This window comes from Schistocerca gregaria, chromosome 7, assembly GCF_023897955.1.
Source record: "Schistocerca gregaria isolate iqSchGreg1 chromosome 7, iqSchGreg1.2, whole genome shotgun sequence".
Classification (NCBI taxonomy): domain Eukaryota; kingdom Metazoa; phylum Arthropoda; class Insecta; order Orthoptera; family Acrididae; genus Schistocerca; species Schistocerca gregaria.
In genome coordinates, this window is record NC_064926.1 from 276,951,795 (window position 1) to 276,974,806 (window position 23,012).

Below are 23,012 nucleotides of genomic sequence, written 5' to 3' on the forward strand. Positions count from 1 at the left end.
ACACTGCATCAAGAGCCATAAGTAGTGGTGGCACAGTTGGTGGAGGTAGGCACATGAGGTAGCAGGAACAAAGGTAACCAGAGTCATGCCTGTTCCTAACCTCACTTATTGTTGCAGGCTCTAAAACATCCGGCGAAATCGGCGTAATCGTCGAGTGAGAGGCATCATGTTGCAGTCCTGGTGGGTGTACATCGCATGCAACATGATGCATGTTGGTCACAAAATCCGGCGTTATACGTTGGGCCGAAGTCATTGTTCAAATGCTGTGTTGATGTAATACACGCAAAAATAACAGACGCTGAGGCTGCAGACACAGTAAAACTAGGAGAACGGAAGACGTTACAACTTGTCGGAGTCATCAGTGAGGTGGATGTTCGGGTCAGTTACACCAAACAACATCTTTTTAACATTAGTTCATTTATTCAACTGTTTACACAAGCAAGGCTTACAAAGAACTGCCTACGATGGAAGAGAGCAAAGATAATCATAGCTTAGCATCCAAATACGATGCTCAGAGTCTAGAGACAAACGTATATCGATGCTGGTGTCGACCTCATCGGCACCACACACCTAATGAAGCTGTCAATAGAAAACATTGATGAAGACTGTGTGATGGGTGAAATGGTAGTTAAACTACTAGACAAGCATATGAATAATGCAAACATGTGTCTAGAAATGATTGAAACACTCGATAGTGCTAATTGAAAATCAACCATTGGCAAAGAAACTGGAGAAAATTGTGCTCACAGAGTATTAATGTCATGTATAATCATCAGGTATCTCAAAAAGCAACACGGTGAACTAAAATTATCTTATCAGATAATGAAAGTACACTGATGTATTTGTTGTGACGTAACATCTCCAATTTGAAAATATGAGGATTGCAGCTTGTGAGACAATGGGAGTTAGTATGCTCTGTATGCTCATAATTATTACATCAGTTAGTATATTGAGCGTACCAATAAATAGTGTAGAAATTGTATCTCTATAATGTGTTACTATTCCACTATCACACAGCCAGTATCCCATTTCCCATAGTAGTGACACCGAATTTCAGAGTCATATTGCAATATTGCTGTTAACTCAAAAACATGATGTGTTGGTTAGGCCATTGAGAATGCAACATCAAGAACATCTCTTAACAATTGCTCATGAATTCCAGGAACATTCCATGTGCAAAATAGCTAAATATCCACCAGAGCTTGGCCGATACTACAGTGCCAAAGGCTATAGTGACAATGCCTTCATTATCTGCCACATCTTCAGACCAAACTTGCATTGCCACTCATGCCAGGCAATGAACTGTCCCAAGACAAATGTCGATTTCCTCGAGTGACTTCACAATAACCATTCCAGATTTGACACCAAGTGAATCTACTCCTTGCACTTCAGACAAAACTGCAACAGAGAATCGGAATAAATGATGGCTACCTGCCTTCATAACAAACATTAATATAACTAAAATATCCATGGGTGTACTGCCAGTCTATAAGTGTCCAACGGGCACAATATTTCGGCGATCAAACATGTCGCCATCATCAGGTGACCTGACGGACTGAGCTCCTGTGAACATGCCGGCACGGAGATCCGTACGCTATGGCTGCTCAGGGGGAACTGGGTTCGGTCGCGTCGGTGGCCGATTTAAATACCCTACGCCGGCGGCGTGCTCCCTCCTCCGTCCGCGCCCCGCGCCACGGTATCGCGGTGGAACAGATTGCGACGGCGTCTGAGATGACGTCGGTGTGATGGCTCTGTCCGCTGTGGTCGTCACAACTATACGTTTACTCGATTTACTCTTGATTAACCCAATCACTGGTTCCCAAGCCTTGCTAAGATTATAGCCACAGTCACGGTTTATGAGGTCATCATTGGTGCGAATTTCGATGGCCTCTCTAACAACGCTGTCCCAGTATCTCAACATCTGTACCAGAATCCTCGTGCAGTCATACTCCATAGCGTGATTTTCCGACAAACAATGTTCAGCGACCGCCGACTTGCTCGGATACATCAGTCGAGTGTGCCTCTGGTGTTCACGGCATCGAACCTCGACGGTACGCATCGTCTTACCAATATACGACTTTCCACATTGACACGGACTCTGGTACACGCCGGCCTTCCTCAAACCGAGGTCATCTTTGGCGCTCCCCACCAGCGCACGAGTTTTAATCGGAGGACAAAACACAGTTCCGACCCGGTGTTTCTTCAGAATGGAAGTTGTGACGACCACGGTGGACAGAGCCATCACACCGACGTCATCTCAGACGCCGTCGCAATCTGTTCCACAGCGATACCGTGGCGCGGGGCGCGGACGGGACGGCGGAGGGAGCGCGCCGCGGCCGGAGGGTATTTAAATCGGCCGCCGCCGCGACCGAACCCAGTTCCCCCTGAGCAGCCATAGCGTACGGATCTCCGTGCCAGCACGTTCACAGGAGCTCAGTCCGTCAGTTCACCTAATGATGGTGATATGTTTGATCGCCGAAATATTGTGCCCGTTAGACACTACAGACCGGCAGTACACCCGTGGATATTTTGATTATCAAGTACGCCGGGAGAAACTCAAGAATCACATTAATATAACTGATTTCAACTTTTGCATAGGACAAAACATTGCTTGTTTCAGTGCTAGTGATAATGAGCTTTATGATACTCACATTTACAGTCTGAACCATATGGACATCTCCTACAGTGCTATTACAGTTGAATAAAAATGGCCTGTGGCATACCACGCCATCATTCTATTACGACATTCATCTGTCAATGGGCAGTGGAATCAAGATTTTCATCACCTTTCAGTACCTGTGCTTTCCAATTTTCCAAACCTGGTTCTGACCATTGCGACAAAATGCAGGTTCCAGAAGACAGACTATGAGTCACTCATACCTCAGCCACACCAGCCATGCTGGGCATCATAATCGACTAGCTTCTGGTCCCTCATTGTGCTTCGCATTTACGTCACCTACACCCAGCACCAAAACCAACTATGGACCCTGAGAAAATGTTTTTCACCACCTCACCTCCACAGTGTCAGATGCCACTGCCTCCCAGTTCGAGTGACATCACAACTGTGTCAACCACATAACAAACTATTGCACACCTGCACAAACCCCATGAGACAAGGTCTCTGCCACAGGATAATAAATGCACTACATCTTCCTTTTTTACTGTTCCAGGACCACGTGCACACTCTCACATATATTTTCTGCCATCTGAGACATCTGACATTGGGAAGTTGTTCATACTGCATTGGCCTCAAAATTTCACTCACATACACAGCAGTTATTCAAAGAGCCACCTGTGTCCTATGCACATCACCCATGATGCCAATGCCATCCACTCCATGACATTACTTAGCTCATCACACATATCCCTACATTGAGCCACATTTTCTACCCATCTCACACACTGATACTCCTGCACCATGCAACGGCCACATTGCGATGGTGCCTTACAATCAAATCACTGACAGCCATCATACTATCCACCATTGTCTAAACTACTGTTGTTCCATGCAGAGTCTCCCACAATGTGGTTTGCCCTCAGTAAGTGTTTCATGTCAGCCAATGGCATCTTTGGGGACAACGAGAAATTTGCCACTTTTCTTAACCACCTCAGAGACTGCGCAGACCTTATCAGTGAATTGTTTTTGGATGTTCCAACTTCTCGCAAATACAAATCTGCCAAGGCACTACTTCTGCAATGACTAACAATCATTCCTCTCAGCAGCTACACCCTGTCATCAATGACGTTAATTTGGGCAACAGCACACTGTCTTCATGCTGACACCATCTGTTGAGTTCTAATTCACACAACACTCCTGCCTGATGGCACACTATGGTCACTTTGGCACCTAAAACTGCCAGAGAACATTCAGACACCAATGCTAGCACATGAGGAGGCACAGCTGGAATTCAAAACTTCAACTCGCTGACAGAAGGCAGACACATTCACACCACCACATTATTGTCAACAATCAACAGCGTTACACTGTAGTCAATACCCAGTATGTCTGTGCTGAAACTGCTGGCCGCAGTGGTCTCGTGGTTCTAGGTGCGCAGTCCGGAACCGTGCGACTGCTACGGTCGCAGGTTCGAATCCTGCCTCGGGCATGGATGTGTGTGATGTCCTTAGGTTAGTTAGGTTTAAGTAGTTCTAAGTTCTAGGGGACTAATGACCACAGCAGTTGAGTCCTATAGTGCTCAGAGCCATTTGAACCATCTGTGCTGAAACTGATTTTGGACGATCCCAGCCAAGCTGTCCTGACATTCAGTGCAGCTGCAGACTGCCCGACAATGGCTGGGTCAATCCAATCCTAACATGCCATACCACCCTCTCTACCACCATGAGTACCTTTCATTGCTCCAGTGGACAACAGTCACTTACCATGACAGCCAAGGTTGCCGCCTTCATGCTGACTCTGTATATAAAAAAAAGTCATGCAGACGAAGTGCATCACCTGCTACCACATCCAATGCACAGCAATGCTACTGCTGGTTTAACAGAAGATTAGGGCAGGATTCACAGTTCTGTAGACAACACTGTACCCCAACTAGATCTGTGACCTGATGTAGGTGCACCAGGATGCTCTTCATTAACAACAATAGAACACCAATGCAGCATTTCAGTGTGAAGATGGTTCCCAACTATTCATCCATGACAGGTGCCTGCACATGCATTTCCTTATTGACACTGGGACCAATGTAAGCTCTGTACTTCCGGCTCTTGTGCTTGCTACACTGTCACCATTACCACTGTAATTGCGTGTGGCCAGTTACTATGTAGTCACAGTTGCTAGGAACTCCACACATCGTGCTCAAACTTGGCACGGATATGCAAATACCTTGGAAATCCCTAGTGGTAGAGACAGTTGAACAAGTCCTTGCAGCTGATTCTCTCTGGCACTACCAACTACAGCTGGATATAAATCATGCCCTCCTATTGTGTCTGCTGGTCTGTGGTGTGGTCAGTGATACACTTCCTGCTGGCACAGTAATGCCCTTGGTCATGCTGCAGGTGCTTGTTACACCACTTGACCTGAAGCTACAAAGTGAAGCACTTTCCAACCACTTAAAGGCAGCTGGGTACTCGTCATTACATCTTGACAGTGAGCTCATGTGCCTCAAAACAAATAATTACAGAAATGAATCATGCATGCCACTGCATCACTATATGCAACTCAACAGCATCTCAATGACCTTCATCATCTTGACACTAATTACTACCGTGGTTCCACTACTATGAGCACTTCTCACATTAGTGAAGTGTCACAACCCATATGTGAGTGTGCTCCTGAGACAATACCGTATGACTTAAAAGTGACAGCAAATCACTTTGCACCCTACCTCCTGGACCTGCTCCATGTTCCCCCATTAGATCACATACAGTCTGTGACATGTGGGATGGTACAATCCACCACATTACAACCAAACTAGGTCTCGCTATCCATTGATGCCCCTGTCATCTAGCTCCCCGCAGAATTAAAGGAGCTAATGTCGTGGTGGAGAACTTTTGCGAGCTGGCATAGTTAGATCATCAGACAGTGCTTGGGCCTCGCCAGTTAAACTACACTCCTGGAAATGGAAAAAAGAACACATTGACACCGGTGTGTCAGACCCACCATACTTGCTCCGAACACTGCGAGAGGGCTGTACAAGCAATGATCACACGCACGGCACAGCGGACACACCAGGAACCGCGGTGTTGGGCGTCGCATGGCGCTAGCTGCGCAGCATTTGTGCACCGCCGCCGTCAGTGTCAGCCAGTTTGCCATGGCATACGGAGCTCCATCGCAGTCTTTAACACTGGTAGCATGCCGCGACAGCGTGGACGTGAACTGTATGTGCAGTTGACGGACTTTGAGCGAGGGCATATAGTGGGCATGCGGGAGGCCGGGTGGACGTACCGCTGAATTGCTCAACACGTGGGGCGTGAGGTCTCCACAGTACATTGATGTTGTCGCCAGTGGTCGGCAGAAGGTGCACGTGCCCGTCGACCTGGGACCGGACCGCAGCGACGCACGGATGCACGCCAAGACCGTAGGATCCTACGCAGTGCCGTAGGGGACCGCACCGCCACTTCCCAGCAAATTAGGGACACTGTTGCTCCTGGGGTATCGGCGAGGACCATTCGCAACCGTCTCTATGAAGCTGGGCTACGGTCCCGCACACCGTTAGGCCGTCTTCCGCTCATGCCCCAACATCTTGCAGCCCGCCTCCAGTGGTGTCACGACAGGTGTGAATGGAGGGACGAATGGAGACGTGTCGTCTTCAGCGATGAGAGTCACTTCTGCCTTGGTGCCAATGATGGTTGTATGCATGTTTGGCGCCGTGCAGGTGAGCGCCACAATCAGGACTGCATACGACCGAGGCACACAGGGCCAACACCCGGCATCATGGTGTGGGGAGCGATCTCCTATACTTGCCGTATACCTCTGGTGATTGTCGAGGGACACTGAATAGTGCACGGTACATCCAAACCGTCATCGAACCTATCGTTCTACCATTCCTAGACCGGTAAGGGGACTTGCTGTTCCAACAGGACAATGCACGTCCGCATGTATCCCGTGCCACCCAACATGCTCTAGAAGGTGTAAGTCAACTACCCTGGCTAGCAAGATCTCCGGATCTGTCCCCCATTGAGCATGTTTGGGACTGGATGAAGCGTCATCTCACGCGGTCTGCACGTCCAGCACGAACGCTGGTCCAACTGAGGCGCCAGGTGGAAATGGCATGGCAAGCCATTCCACAGGACTACATCCAGCATCTCTACGATCGTCTCCATGGGAGAATAGCAGCCTGCATTGCTGCGAAAGGTGGATATACACTGTACTAGTGCCGACATTGTGCATGCTCTGTTGCCTGTGTCTATGTGCCTGTGGTTCTGTCAGTATGATCATGTGATGTATCTGACCCCAGGAATGTGTCAATAAAGTTTCCGCTTCCTGGGACAATGAATTCACAGTGTTCTTATTTCAATTTCCAGGAGTGTAGCTCAAAAGAGTTGTTCTTGGTACCTACGCAGCAATTACCACTATCTCAATGCCTGTACAATGATTGGCAGCTAACCCATTCTGGACTTGCATGATTTTTCCCATGTCTTGGCCAGGGTAAAAATTTTGAGCATTGTCAATTTCAAAACAGCATACCTGCAAATTCTGATGGCAGCCAAGAACATACCAAATGCTGTAATAATCATGCCAGTCAGTGTCTTTGAGCTCCTCTCTATGCCATATGGGCTAAAAAAATGTGGCACAGATGTAGCAATGATTTATTGAGAGCATATTACACAATTTTTCTTTTTGTTATGTCCATCTAGATGATGTCATATTCTTTTTGCGAAATGAGCAAGATCACAATGATCACCTGTTTATCATTCTTGATGAGCTGGCCTCTCATGGGGTCTTGACAAAGAATGGCAAGTGCTAACTTCAACAAACCTGGGTGACCTTTGTTGGACACCACATTGACATGTCTGGGATACATTCTAGTCTTGAGAAAATGTGCCAGATACACCTCCTCCTACATCCCAACAACTACCAAGAGCTGCACAGGGTTTTGAGGATGATAAACTTCTACAGGAACCAACTGCCACACGCTGCTGAGACTTTGCTACCAGTCATCCAAGCATAGCATGGCAAGAATACATTTGGTGAATGACACTTAAATCGGACACCACAAATACAGGCAGCCTTCAGCTAAGTAAATAAAAACCTGTTACACATCATGGTCCTCACCCACCCATCACCTGATGCACATCTATCTATCATGTCTGATTCTACTGATGCTGCAGTCAGGGCTGTGTTACAGCAAGACATTGGTGGAATTCCTCAGCCTCTTAGATTTTTCTTTCACAAACTTACTGACACCCAGGAAAAATGTTCTATGTTTGACCAAAAATTACTAGCCATATATAAGCAGTTTGTCATTTGGTGAGGGGAGACTCCTTGCCCATTGGTAGACACATTCCGCAAGCTGTTGGTAGGTTCAGCACCCATCTATATTTTGTAACACAGTTCACTTCCAACCTGAGATACATTAAACATGCCAATAATATTGTTTTGGACTATCTTTCCCATACCACAGATACCTCTGCCCAGTTGGACTTTGGTAGCATCACTGCTGCACAAGCAACAGATGGCAATCCACAACTTATTTAACAAACCAGACACGAGATTCCAATTGAACAGCGCACACTACCTGGTGTGACCAAACAAATTTGGTGTGATGTTTTGAATGGATGTGTCCAACCAGTCATCCCAGAGCTGGATTGCAGGACAATTTTTGGCCTTCTTCAGAACCTTCCACATTGAGGCATTTGCCCTACCATACACCTCATCATGGAACAGTTTGTTTTGCCTAACATTAAAAAAGATTCAGCCATCTGGACCAAGACTTGCATCTGTGTCAACAGGAAGAAACTGGCTGTTATGCGCAGCTCCCTTTGATAAATTCCTCATTCCAAAGGGACAGTTCCAGCATGTCTACATTGACTCTGTAGGACCACTCCCTGACTTACATAGTTACCATTATATTCTGTCAATGATATATCACGTGATACGATTAGTGGGTGAAATGCCCATATCCGACATATTAGTAGAGGCAGTAGCAAAACTTTCATTGACAGTTGTATTGCCAGGTTCAGCTGTCTGGCCTCCTTAATGTCACACCAAAGTCAGTAGTTTGAATCCCAATTATTCAGAGACTTATGCCACCTTTGCAGGTGCCACTGATTTCACGCAAGTGCCTACCACCGCCAGTCCAATGATCTCATGGAATGGTGGCAGAACTTAACACATTCCAATTAATGATCTTAAATATTTAAGCCAGACATGTGGCAATGGTTTGGCGAGAATATTTGCAGCTTGCTGATTGCCTGGTACATGCTCAATGGATAGCTGGCCTTCTTGAATCTTGTCACAGATGTAGTGCATGCGACCATCAATACGCTTTGATCTCTTGTGAAATTCAGGATTTTTAGCCAGTTTAATAGCACTCACATTATCAACAAGAAGAACAGGAACACTCTACAGTGGTGAAATTTCTTCATAGAGCCTAGACAACCATATTCCTTCTCTTGCCCCTTTCACTGGCAGCCACATACTCTGACTCTGTTGTTGGCAGTGATATGCAATGTTGCTGCCTACTAGCCCAGGTAACTGCTCCTGCACAATATCTTGCAACCACTCCACTAACTGAGCATTGGGTTGCTGGATCACTGGTATAATTAGCATCAGCATATATCTCAAGTCATTTGTTTGCATGGCTAGCATAATATTTTATACCCAACGACACTGAACCTTTTATATACTTTAGGATTCTTTTTACCATAGACCAGTGATTTTCTCGAGGATTATTTAAAAATTTTGACACGTAGCTTACTGCAAATGCTATATCAAGCCTTGTACCAACAACAAAAAATATAAGACAGCCAACTGCTTCTCAATATGGAGCATTAGTTGGTTTATCACTGGTTAACTCATTTGGCTGCAGGTACTGCTCAATTGGAGTTGACACAGGATTTGCCTCTGTCATGTTGAAATGTCGAAGAATATCTTTAGCATAACTTTCTTGATTAACCCCTACTGATCCATTACCATTACATACAATATTAATATTTAAGAAATATCCTACTGGTTCAACAGTAATTTTAAACTCTTCTTGAATTTCCTTTAGGAGAACTTCAATGTCCTTCTTCTTACTTACAGATATTAATCCATTATCAACATACATAACTACCATCAACTTGTCATTGCAGTTTTCTCGATAAAACAAACACGGGTCTCCCTTACTTTCCACAAGCCCAGAAGTTTGAATACGCGATCAGTTCCATCACTAAATCCCTCAGGCTGCTCCATATATATCTCTTCTTTTAAGAGGTCATTCAAAAAAGTAGATTTTACATCAGATTGTGCCAACTGAAGTTACTCACTAGCAGAAACACTCAAAACTGCTCTAATTGTATCATATCTAGCAACAGGACTGAACATTTCATTAGAGTCAATACCTTTTTGTTGACAAAATTTGTGAACCACTAGTCTTCCTTTGTAGCGATCAATTTTACCATCAGTCTTACACTTAATTCCATAAACCCAGTGGTTTGTAATGGGCTTGTGGTCTGGTGGCAGAGGTTCCAAAGTCCACGTAGCATTTTCTTTCAGTGAAGTCATTTCTTCCTCCATTGCTCTTCTCCAGTGTTCATGGTCTACAGAATTAATAGCCTCTGTATAATTCTTTGGCTCATTTATTTCAGCCAGCATAATTTCAATAAGGCGCTCTGGTGTCTTCAGTTGTTGCCTATTCCTCAATTCTCTTTCACTAGCACTTTCTTTTGTAGGTTCCTTAAACGCACTTGCATATTAATGATTTTTCAATTCTTCATTGTCTGTTTCACTTGGGAGTAACACCACTGTTCTACCAGTTTTCTCAGGTTGAAAAACAACATCCTTACTCCAAATAATCCATTTTTCTGATTCAATCCACACTCAAAAGCCATCAATGCCATCAGAATAACCATCAAAGATTCCTGGTTTTCCTTTTGGATCCCATTTCTTTCGCTGTTTCTTTGGAATATGAACAAAATACTTCACCCCAAAAATATAAAGTTTATTTAACTGTATCGTCTTTCCAGTGAATACCTCATAAGGTATTTTGCCATCCACACAACTTATTCCAGTTCTGTGTAACACATAAACACCTGTGTTTACTGCTTCTGCCACAAAAAATTAGGCAGGCCCTGAGCTAGCAACATGGTTTGAGCTAGTTCCACAACTGTTCTGTTAGTGCACTCAGCACATCCATTCTGCTCTGGAGTATAAGGATTTGTGATGATGAGTTGTATGCCATTTAATTCCAACAAATCTTTAGCTTTAGTATTATCAAATTCTAGTCCACCATCACATTGAAATGCTTTTGGTAGTTGACCACAAAAATTCTTCACAATACTCACCATTCCTGCAATCTTCTCTGCAGCCTCAGACTTTTGCTTGAGAAAATATATCTTGTGTAATCTTGAAAAGTCACAAGTGAAGCAAAGAAAATATTCTGCTCCTCCCAGCGATTTACACTCCATAGGTCCACACAGATCAGCATAAATCACTTCTCCAGGTTGTGTGGCACGCTACTGTCATAACTGAAAACTGCTGCAATGCTGCTTCCCCGTAACACATGCCTCAAAAAATTCTTTGCCAAATCATTAACTTCAACACCACTCTGCTTCAAGAATTATTGGACATGATGTTTGTTTTGATGACCCAAGCATTCATGCCAAATTTGCAGGGAGTCCTTTGATGCAAGATTTACCTCAGGATCACAAGGCTCAATTTGTGTTGTCACTTGAATCAACACCTTCAATAAGTTGCCACTGCATATGCCACATGCTTTTACAACGCCATTGTTTTGGAACTCACACTTGTCTTTCAATGAATAAAAGTCTAATCCCTTGTTCTTAGCAGATGCTACAGAAAAGAGATTTCTTCATCCTTATGGAGTGTACAAAACATTATCCATATGACATAACTTCCATTTTCCATTGACAAAAGCTTCCAAATAAAGAGTCCCTTTTCCTAGTGCAATCGTAGTCGAATCATTGCCCATGCATATCTGCAGTGGCATTGCAAACTTAGTAAATGATGTATACCACTCAGTTTTCTTAGCCATGTCATTTGTCGCTCCACAATCAGCAATCCATGAGTCCTCATCCAACTCTTCACTTATTACTTCACCGATGAAAGCCTGGTCTGGCAAATCACTTTTATTTTGGTTGTGGACGGTATTTTGTTTGTGTTTCACATTTGGAAATATGTTTTTAATATGGCCAAATCCACCACAACCAAAACAATTGAGCTTCTTTTTGTTTGTAGACTTTTTGTATTTGTTTGACAAAGTAACATTCCACACAGTGGTGCTGTCTGCACTTTTAATGTTTGCTTTGGTAGTGAAAAGTGCAACTACCTCATTTTGTTTCTCCCTCCGACAAGCGCGACTGTCATCAGAAGTTAACACATCCATTAAATGTTTTAGAATTTGTTGATTTTCAGATCTTGCCCACCACGACTGTTGCCGACATTCATAACTGTCAGGAAGTGTGTCAAGCAGTCGCACCATTGATGATGATTCATCAGGTTTCACATTCGAAGAATCAAGTTTTCAAAGTGAGATGTGTCACCATGTCATCGCCTGAACTCATGTAAAAATTGAAGAATTCTGACTGAACAAATTGTGCAGCTTGCTTTGTTTTCTGTTCAAACACAGCATGTAGCTTGTCCCACACATCTCATGCACTCTCACATGCAACCAACAATGCCATAACTTTTGCTTCTACAATTCTAACAATAATCTGACATGTTGCATGATCAGTTTTGTTCCATCTTTTCAGTGCAGCATTAAACACATCTATTTGTGCTGATGTTGCATCCACTGGCAAAGCTGCCAGTTTTTCTACTTCGCCAATACACACTTCATAAGCGCCGTCTAATGCACATAATAATTTTCGTACTGTGAACTTCTAAATCGTCCAATTTTCAGTCCCACACAGCTTCTCTATACCATGAAAATCTATTGTCGTCCTGTAAAACAGTTCAGATTTACAACCGCAAAAATTCTACAAGACAAGTGTGCAGCAATTATTCTCGTATATACAATATGACCTGCGTGTACAACACAAAAGACACTAACGCATTTCTGGTGTCACAAAATGTAAAATTGCAATACCGAATTCCTTTCTTGAATCATGTACTGGGCCTATAACCTATTGCAGAATTTCAAGAAAGCACAACTAAAGAGCACAACATAAAGCAAACACATGACGTAGTTGCTATAACAAGGCACACGTATTTTATTTTATGACACCAACCAAAGATATAGATATAACATTTCATGTGGATGCAAGAATGCATAACAATGCTGCCAAATTGTTTCCCTTTTTCAAATACCACTGCTGAGCCAGCAACAATTAAAGATACTGGAAAAACTGTGTCCTTATCTGTTGCCTCTGCCAACATCAACCCATTAGTTGCACTGCTGACATCATGCTTTGGGCGTGCCCTGTGCCCTCCGGTGCACCTTGCTGACTACGATATATCTTCGTCCATCATATTCACTGTCACACAGCCACCCATGTCAATTCCAACAGATGGTGCCTGCCACAGCCTCTCCTCACATGCTCTGCACTAGGGGAGGGGCACTCTGTAGTGATGTAACATTTCTGACTTGAAAAAAGGAGGATCACTGCCCTGTAGACAGTGGGAGTTAGGATGCACTGTATGCTTGTAATGATTTTGTAAGGTACGAATATTGTGCTTATCAATAAATATATGAAAATTATATCTCAGTGCTTTGTCACTATTGTGTATCACACTACTGGTACCCCATTTCCCAAATACTGTTCAAAATATATATTGCTTTGTCCATCTGAACATCAATAGTATAGATGAAAAAAGGAATTCACTGGACATTGTAAGAGCTGAATCGAAATTGCGATGGAGTTAAATGTGTGTCTTTTCGAGCTATTTACCAAAGCCAGACAAAAGCAATTTAGTGTCAATGATAGAACTTTACATGACTGGACAACGCAATAGGCACTAAAGAATTGACATCTTCTCAAAGTTTGATTAGTCACTTCAAAATATCATCTAAAATATTGGCAAGAAAAAGAATGAAATTTGTATTGAGAAACAGGTCAGAAAAAAAAGTGATTCAAACTGAAATGATGTTGTTGTTGTTGTTGTGGTCATCAGTCCTGAGACTGGTTTGATGCAGCTCTTTGTGCTACTCTATCCTGTGCAAGATTCTTCATCTCCCAGTACCTACTGCAGCCTACATCCTTCTGAATCTGCTTAGTGTATTCATCTCTTGGTCTCCTTCTACGATTTTTACCATCCACGCTGCCCTCCAATACTAAATTGGTGATCCCTCAATGTCTCAGAACATGTCCTGCCAACTGATCCCTTCTTCTAGTCAAGTTGTGATACACGCTCCTCTTCTCCCCAATTCTATTCAGTACCTCCTCATTAGTTATGTGATCTACCCATCTAATCTTCAGCATTCTTCTGTAGCACCACATTTTGAAAGCTTCTATTATCTTCTAGTCTAAACTATGTATCGTCCACGTTTCACTTCCATACATGGATACACTCCATACAAATACTTTCAGAAACGACTTCCTGACACTTAAATCTATACTCGATGTTAACAATTTATCTTCTTCAGAAACTCTTTCCTTGCCATTGCCAGTCTACATTTTATATCCTCTCTGCTTCGACCATCATCAGTTATATTGCTCCCCAAATAGCAAAACTCCTTTACTACTTTAAGTGTCTCATTTACTAATCTAATTCCCTCAGCATCACACGACTTAATTCGACTACATTCCATTATCCTCATTTTGCTTTTGTTGATGTTCATCTTATATCCTCCTTTCAGGACACTGTCCATTCCGTTCAACTGCTCTTCAAAGTCCTTTGGTGTCTCTGACAGAATTACAATGTCATCGGCGAACCTCAAAGTTTTTATTTCTCCTCCATGGATTTTAATACCTACTCCAAATTTTTCTTTTGTTTCCTTTACTGCTTGCTCAATATACAGATTGAATAACATCAGGGAGAGGCTACAACTTTGTCTCACTCCCTTCCCAACCACTGCTTCCCTTTCATGTCCCTTGACTCTTATAACTGCCATCTGCTTTCTGTACAAATTGTAAATAGCCTTTCGCTCCCTGTATTTTACCCCTGCCACCTTTAGAGTTTGAAAGACAGTATTCCGGTCAACACTGTCAAAAGCTTTCTCTAAGTCTACAAATGCTAGAAATGTAGGTTTGGTTTTCCTTAATCTATCTTCTAAGATAAGTCATAGGGTCAGTGTTGCCTCACGTATTCCAACATTTCTATGGAATCCAAACTGATCTTCCTCCTAGGTCAGCTTCTATCAGTTTATCCATTCATCTGTAAAGAATTTGCGGTAGTATTTCGAGCTCTGACTTATTAGAGTGATAGTTCGGTAATTTTCATATCTGTCAACACCTGCTTTCTTTGGGATTGAAATTATTATATTCTTCTTGAACTCGGAGGGTATTTTGCCTGTGTCATACATCTTGCTCACCAGATGGTAGAGTTTAGTCAGAACTGGCTCTCCCAAGGCCGTCAGTAGTTCTAATGGAATGTTGTCTACTCCAGGGGCCTTGTTTCAACTCTGGTCTTTCAGTGCTCTGTCAAACACTTCACGCAGTATCATATCTCCCATTTCATCTTCATTCACATCCTCTTCCATTTCCATAATATTGTCCTCAAGTACATCACCCTTGTATAGACCCTCTATATACTCCTTCCACCTTTCTGATTTCCCTTCTTTGCCTAGAACTAGGTTTCCATCAAAGCTCTTGATATTCATGCAAGTGGTTCTCCTTTCTCCAAAGGTCTCTTTAATTTTCCTGTAGGCAGTATCTATCTTACCCCTCATGAGGTAAGCCTCTACATCCTTGCATTTGTCCTCTAGCCATCCCTGTTTAGCCATTTTCACTTCCTGTCAATCTCATTTTTGAGGCATTTATATTCCTTTTTGCCCATTTCATTTGCTACATTTTTATATTTTCTCCTTTCATCAGTTAAATTCAATATTTCTTCTGTTACCGAAAGATTTCTACTAGCCCTTGTCTTTTTACCTACTTGATCCTCTGCTGCCTTCACGATTTAATCTACAGTTCATAACCAATAGATTGTGGTCAGAGTCCACATCTACCCCTGGAAATGTCTTACGATTTAAAATCTAGTTCCTAAATCTCTGTCTTGCCATTATATAATTTATCTGATACCTTTTAGTATCTCCAGGGTTCTTCCATGTATACAACCTTCTTTCATGATTCTTGAACCAAGTGTTACCTATGATTAAGTTATGGTCTGCACAAAATTCTACCAGGCGGCTTCCTCTTTCATTTCTTACTCCCAATCCATATTCACCTACTATGTTTCCTTCTTTCCTACTCTTGAATTACAGTCACCCATGACTATTAAATTTTCATCTCCCTTCACTACCTGAATAATTTCTTTTACCTCATCATACATTTCATCAATTTCTTCATCATCTTCAGAGCTAGTTGGCATATAAACTTGTACTACTGTAGTAGGCGTGGTCTTCGTGTCTATCTTGGCCATAATAATGCATTCACTATGCTGTTTGTAGTAGCTTACCCGTACTTCTATTTTTTTTATTCATTATTAAACCTACTCCTGCATTACCCCTATTTGATTTTGTATTTAAAACACTGTATTCACCTTACTAAAAGTCTTGTTCCTCCTGCCACCGAACTTCACTAATTCCCACTATATCTAACTTTAACCTATCCATTTCCCTTTTTAAATTTTCTAACCTACCTGGCTGATTAAGGGATCTGACATTCCACACTCTGATCCGTAGAACACCAGTTTTCTTTCTCCTGATAACAATGTCCTCTTGAGTAGTCCCCGCCCGGAGATCTGAATGGGGGACTATTTTACCTCCGGAATATTTTACCCATGAGGACGCCATTATACAGTAAAGCTGCATACCCCCGGGAAAAATTATGGCTGTAGTTTCCCCTTGCTTTCAGCAGTTCACAGTACCAGAACAGCAAGGCCATTTTGGTTAGAGTTACAAGGCCATTTCAGTCAATTGTCCAGACTGTTGCCCCTGCAATTACTGAAAAGGCTGCTGCCCCCTCTTCAAGAACCACACGTTTGTCTGGCCTCTCAACAGATACCCCTCCGTTGTGGTTGCACGTACATTACTGCTATCTGTATTGTTGAGGCACACAAGCCTCCCTACCAACGGCAAGATCTATGGTTCATGGGGGGAGGACTGAAATGATAGAAGTTTTTATTATGATTGCAAATCATAAGGTCACTAGTTTTAGTGACTCTTACATTCACAATTCAGATCAGTCTGGTTTCCAAAAAGAAAAGTTTGTTAAAAGAACACTGTCAATCAAAGGGGAAAACCATATAGAGGCAACTTTGCAGTGCATTACTGCAATCACACATTCATACACTAAAATGCCCATAATTATTCTGGATGGTTCCTTGCTGCCTAAACTAAGTGCATGTCTTCAAGAATCAACCACATGTTTTGGACTTAATGTCAAAAGAATAATGTTCTTAGCAGACAATCTTATGGTAGACATACCGAAGTCGGGGGAAAATGGGAAATGAAAATGTTCCTATTTTCATGCATCTTTTCTTCCATTCTACAGGAACAAATCTTTTTTCCTTCTAGATGCATGACCAGGTCATAAAAGTTCTGATTCATTAAAAGCTGTACTTTGTGCTCAGTATGACAAAGAAGTAGAGATACTTCAGAATCCAGCCAGCATGATGAACATAATTCAACAATTAGACAGAGAATCTTTTTGGTATTGGAAAACATTATACAGAAAATTAACAGAGAAAATAACTATGTGCAGTTCACTGCAGTTTCAAGTCTACCACTGTGACAATACTCGCAAGTTGCAATCGGTAGTGCATTGTCAGTTTTCCTCTTCATGGTTTCATAACTTGATTAACTATGTATGGCACTTTTCAAAATCTATTGGTATTAGACCTCATTCATTTCTTAACACTGGCCCAGTTTCATATAAGGACATCTAATAATGTCTGTGACTAGCAGTGCTGTCGTATTTTGTCTTTACTTGTATGTTCTTGGTGTACAAAAAAATGTTTGTTTGGAACATTGCATCAATATTTTGCATTTTTGTGGCAGTAACAAGAATTAAAATTATTTTTTCTGTATTCCAAACTATGATATTTATTTGTATCTATTCCATGGCATTTGGAAGGAATGCTGTAGATAACATATCAGTTGTAATTGTCAATGAAGGTTTAATTATCTTACGATCACTTTCACATGGTCAATCTGTTCTGTCACTGCTGTGGCAAGAGAGTGGCACATAGCTAACACCACCATGTCTCTACATGTCACTGGTATAACATAGCGAGAGAGGTCATGGCTGTACTACTCAGTTATGAGTGCAGAAAACATGTAACAAATTTCTTAATTCATAAATTTTTTTACAGACTTCCAGGTCATGTCAGCAGATAAAATACTGTGTATGGACTTTTTTCAACATTAGCTTGCAATGGTAAAAAAATCAACACAGGTTTTGCCATGATAACTCTGGCCATCCCCTTGTAATTTATACAGACCACTATGAGTGTTCCACAAGCTATAGGTTGCTTAATGCTGTGTTGACAGTGTTACATTTAATAAATAATGTCCACACCTCAAACTGTGAGCACCCACTGTGTTCACCCACTGCAACTTATTTGCAGTTTGGTAGCTGCCCTCTCTAAGCATACAAACAGTCTCTCCTATAATGATGATTAGGTGAGCTCAAATATTACAAGATAGGAGGAATGTCGTTCCCACAGTAAAAATTGTCACCTGTTATCCAGTAGATTTATTAGATCCATTTACATAATATTTTTCAAAGAATAAACTTTAATTTTTGTACAAAATTTACAGTAAACACCAAAATATTATTTCAGTAGAAATGCGAATACTTAACTTTTGAAAAAGTAAGATGTGTATTTACATTGACACTTAAAATGTATTTTTAGGTTGTATTTTGTTCTTCTGTTTTCGTTCAGGAGAGATAAGATGCAATGCTCGCTGTGTAGCAAGCACGGCACATGTTGCCACCTGGAATAATAATGAAATAAACATTTTTTCATGTACAATATAACTTAAGTAACTATATATTAAAGAATGAAAGCCTGAAAAATTATTGATGTTTTTTCAGTCATGAAGATGAATAATAGTGTAATGTAATTGGTAATGAGAAATCACTACAGACTGAGTAAATATGAAGACTTAAAATTCAGAAAGTATTTAGCTGTTATAAAGCCCTCTTCTACTGTATCTTGTTGACATAAAATGTAACTACCACATCAGTATTCTCAAGATGCTTGCTGAAATAACATTTTCCTCAATCCTAATGGTGATTCAAATATTAGAGTGCTTTGCTAGTCATATTATTCCTAGAGTTGATACACCCTTGGCTTTCTGCAACCAGTAACACACTTTTAAATTTGGAATCCAACCACTTTGCAGTGTGGAATTTTCCATGTACGAAAAGCATTGTTAATAGAGGAAAAGAAAAATTAAAGAGAAAAATAAGTTCTGATTGGCACTACTTGAAGCTCTGGATCTTTGCTCTGATACCTGCTCCCGCCTCTTCCCCAAGGGACAGTTTACATCTATTCTCAGATTCACAATATAATAGTAAATGAAACCATTACTGAAGAACAGAATATCTTCACTCATGATTCAGCACACAAAAAAGAATGAAAACAAATTTGTGACCAGTCATGTTGCCCGGCTTTCTATACATTCAATATCCTCTGTTATTCCTATCTGGTACAAGTACCACACATTTGATCAATATTCTAGAATGGGTAGCACAAGAGTCTAGTAAATAATGTCCTTTGTAGATTGGCTGCATTTTCCTAGTGCTGTACAATGAACTGATGACTGTCACCTGCTTTATGTTAAACTGAGTCTATGTGATTTTTCCATTTCATATCCCAACAAATTGTTACACCCAAGTATTTGTATGGTTTCACTGACTAATTGTGACTCATTGATACTGCAGCCTTAAAATGCTACTTTTTTTAATTTTGTGAAGGGCTCAATTCTACATTTCTGAACAGTTAAAGCAGGTAGCCAATCTCTGCACTACTTTGAAATCTTGTCAAGATCTAATTGAATATTTCTGCAGTGTTTTCAGACATTACTTCACTATAGATAACTTCATCATCTGTGAACAGTCTAATGTTGCTATTAATATGTCCTGGAGGCACACTTTAACTACTTCTACATCTGCTGACCACTTTCCACCCAAGATAAGGTAGTGCATGCCCCCTACCAAGAAATCCTCAATCCTATCACAAACTTCACTTTATCCATTATCAATGTAAGTGTGGAACTGTGCCCAATGCTCTTTGGGAATCATGAAATACAGCATCTGCCTGACTTCTGTGATCCATGGGTTTCAGGATGTCATGTGAGAAAAGCATAAGTGCTGTTTCACATGATCAGTGCATCAGAATACATGCTGATTGGCAAGGAGGAGGTCATTCTTTTTTAGGTATCTCATATTTTTAAATTTAGAATATGTTCCAAGATTCCACAACAGATGGATATCAAGGATATTGGATGGTAGTTTTGTGGATCACATGTGCTACCCTTTGTAATTTGATGAAGAAACCTCTAGATAAATCCACATATGGTGCACAATCAGGTAGTCTTAATGTCAACATCATCTGACAATAGCGCATGTGTAAGTTGTGCTACCACTATACAAATCAATACAAGGTGCAAAATCAGGTGATTTTAATTCCAACATCTTCTGACAGTGGTACTTGTGTCAGTTCTGCTACAGCTACATCGTCCAGCTGTTTACATAATCTGTTCCCATAGGTTATTGGGTAGTAATGATACAGCAGGTGAACTGGTTGAAGGAGCATTACTTAATAAACATATCTGTTGTAATTTCCTTAACATCTGCTGTTCTTACATCATACCTTCCTCAACCAACACTTTCAGGATAAAAACTAGATCTGAAGGGTCAATGAAGTGCAGCAGAGGTGCTATTATGCTCTTGGTAAATTGATACTCACAGGTATGACTTGTCCCTCTTCCACTGACCATGACTACAGCATAAAACATAAGTGTGTTGGTGAGCTAAAATAATTTGTTATGGGCGCAAGATCCAGAATTTCCCTAGCAGAGATGGCCCTAGCCTATGCATTTCTGGGGTGCAACAAAAGATTTGCCACACTTCAAGAACATTTGAAGGCACTGTTGCCGTGGTCAGCTATCTGCAGGTTGCTGCCTTAGGGTATAGCATTGGTGGAGAAACTGGCATATTAATGGGACATCTCAGATGTCATTTGTTTCACCCACAGGTTTTTTTGCCAAAGCACTTCCAGTGTACCTGGTATGAGGGAACTGTGATCATCACAGAGTGATTGGGAGGTTGTAACATGTTTGCATGACTCAAAATATGGGCACTGTCTGTCTGGTCATGTCCATTCTCTCTGTGAGTGGACAAGTGGCTGCTCCTTCATAAGGGTAGCAGGAACACAGAGGAAGGGATTTGCTAGTTATCAGCAGCTCCAGTGATGGGTGCATTATGGGGTACCTCTGGGAAATATCATCTAGGGCTGGCAAAAAGTTCAGTGGGCATCCAGTATGTCTTCTGTGAAACCTCATCTGAGATGTGGAGAAAGCCCTACCTGCAACTACAGCAAGTGCAGGGTGAAGTTGTCTTCTAGTTGTGGCTCTTGTTGGCTCCAATGACACCTCTTGCTTGGGTTCTGAGGCCATCCTCAGTTTGTACATAAGACTGGTGGACATAGTGAAGAATGCTGACCCTTCTTTGGCATGCAAGCAGAGTTCACAGTTTGCAGTATTATACGAGGGTCACTCCAAAAGAAATGCACACTACTTTTTTTTTAATCCATCTTTTATTCTACATGTTTGAAAGTTTTACAGTGTGTAGATACATCCTATAGGAACAACATTTTCATTTCTCCATATAATTTCCATCCCTCTTAACTGCTCTATGCCATCTCAGAACTAGTGCCTGTATACCCGCACAGTAAAATTCTGGACCAACCTGTTGGAGCTACTGTTTGGAAGCGTGCACAAGGGAGTCATAATCTTCAAACCTTGTTCCACGAAGAGAATCTTTCATAAGATGTAAGCTTTCAGTTTCCCAAAGAGATGATAGTCACATGGAGCCAGGTCAGGAAGGTAAGGCAGGTGTTTCAGTGTTGTCCATCCGAGTTTTGTGATCACTTCCATGGTTTTTTGACTGACATGTGGCCGTGCTTTGTTGAGCAACAGCAAAACATCCTGCTTTTGCCAATGTGGTTGAACATGACTCAGTCGAGCTTGAAGTTTCTTCAGTGTCATCATATATGCATCAGAATTTATTGTGGTTCCACTTGGCATGATGTCCACAAGCAAGAGCCCTTCGGAATCGAAAAATACTGTAGCCATAACTTTTCTAGCGAAGGTGTGGTTTTGAATTTTTTTTTCCTTGGGTGAATTTGCATGATGCCTCTCCATTGATTGCCTCTTGGTCTCTGGTGAAAAATGATGGAGCCATGTTTCATCACCTGTCACAATTCTTCCAAGAAATTCATCTCCATCATTCTCGTACTGTTCCAAAAGTTTGCTACATACCGTTTTTATTGTTTCTTTGTGAGCCACTGTCAACATCCTGGGAACCCACCTGACACAAACCTTTTTTATTGCCAAGACTTTCAGTATTCTGCAAACACTTCTTTCCCCTATGCCAACGTTGCATGACAATTCATTCACTGTGATACGTCTGTCAACAGTCACCAATTCATTAACTCTCTGCACATTGTCTAGAGTGTGTGCAGTATGAAGCCTGCCACTGTGAGGACAATCCTCAATATTGTTCGTGCCCTCTTTCATCACGTAACCTGCTTGCCCACTGACTAACTGTACTGCGACCGACAGCAGCATCTCCATACACCTTTTTCAACCTCTTGTGGACGTTTCCCACTGTCTTGTTTTCACAGTACAGGAGTTCTATGACAGCACATTGCTTCTGACAAACGTCAAGTGTAGCAGCCATCTTGAAGACATGCTGTGATGGCGCCACTCACAGGAACAGGTTGAACTAAGTTTGAAAACAAGCGGGAAGGATGTATCTGCACACTGTATAACTTTCACACATTCAGAATGAAAACTGTATTTATAGAAAAATAGTGCGCATTTCTTTTGGAGTGACCCTCGTACTATAACTGCCAGATCCTTTGATGTGGAGCCAAATGAAGTCTCTCAATCAGAGGCTCTGAAGACTGTGTGAAGGTCTTGACAGTAAATTTATGCACCTGTGTTACAGAGCTGGGAATTGCAGGACTCTTCTTGATAGATTGGAGGTGCACTACACAGAGGAAGCAACTACTCATGTGGCAGTGTATTTGTGGAGTACAATGTATTTTTTGGCTAGGCAAA

At 41.8% G+C, this 23,012-nt stretch overlaps 1 protein-coding gene across 1 annotated transcript in view; it reads right to left on the reverse strand.

Moving 5' to 3' along the window:
- Positions 1 to 18,404: 18,404 nt before the first annotated feature.
- Positions 18,405 to 23,012, reverse strand: part of LOC126281870 (calcium/calmodulin-dependent protein kinase type IV-like) — a 618,086-nt gene continuing 613,478 nt past the window's right edge. The window contains exon 10 of the mRNA XM_049981147.1: positions 18,405 to 18,656. Coding sequence (XP_049837104.1) covers positions 18,558 to 18,656 — 99 coding nt within the window. The 3' untranslated portion in view covers positions 18,405 to 18,557. The remainder of the gene's footprint in view (positions 18,657 to 23,012) is intronic.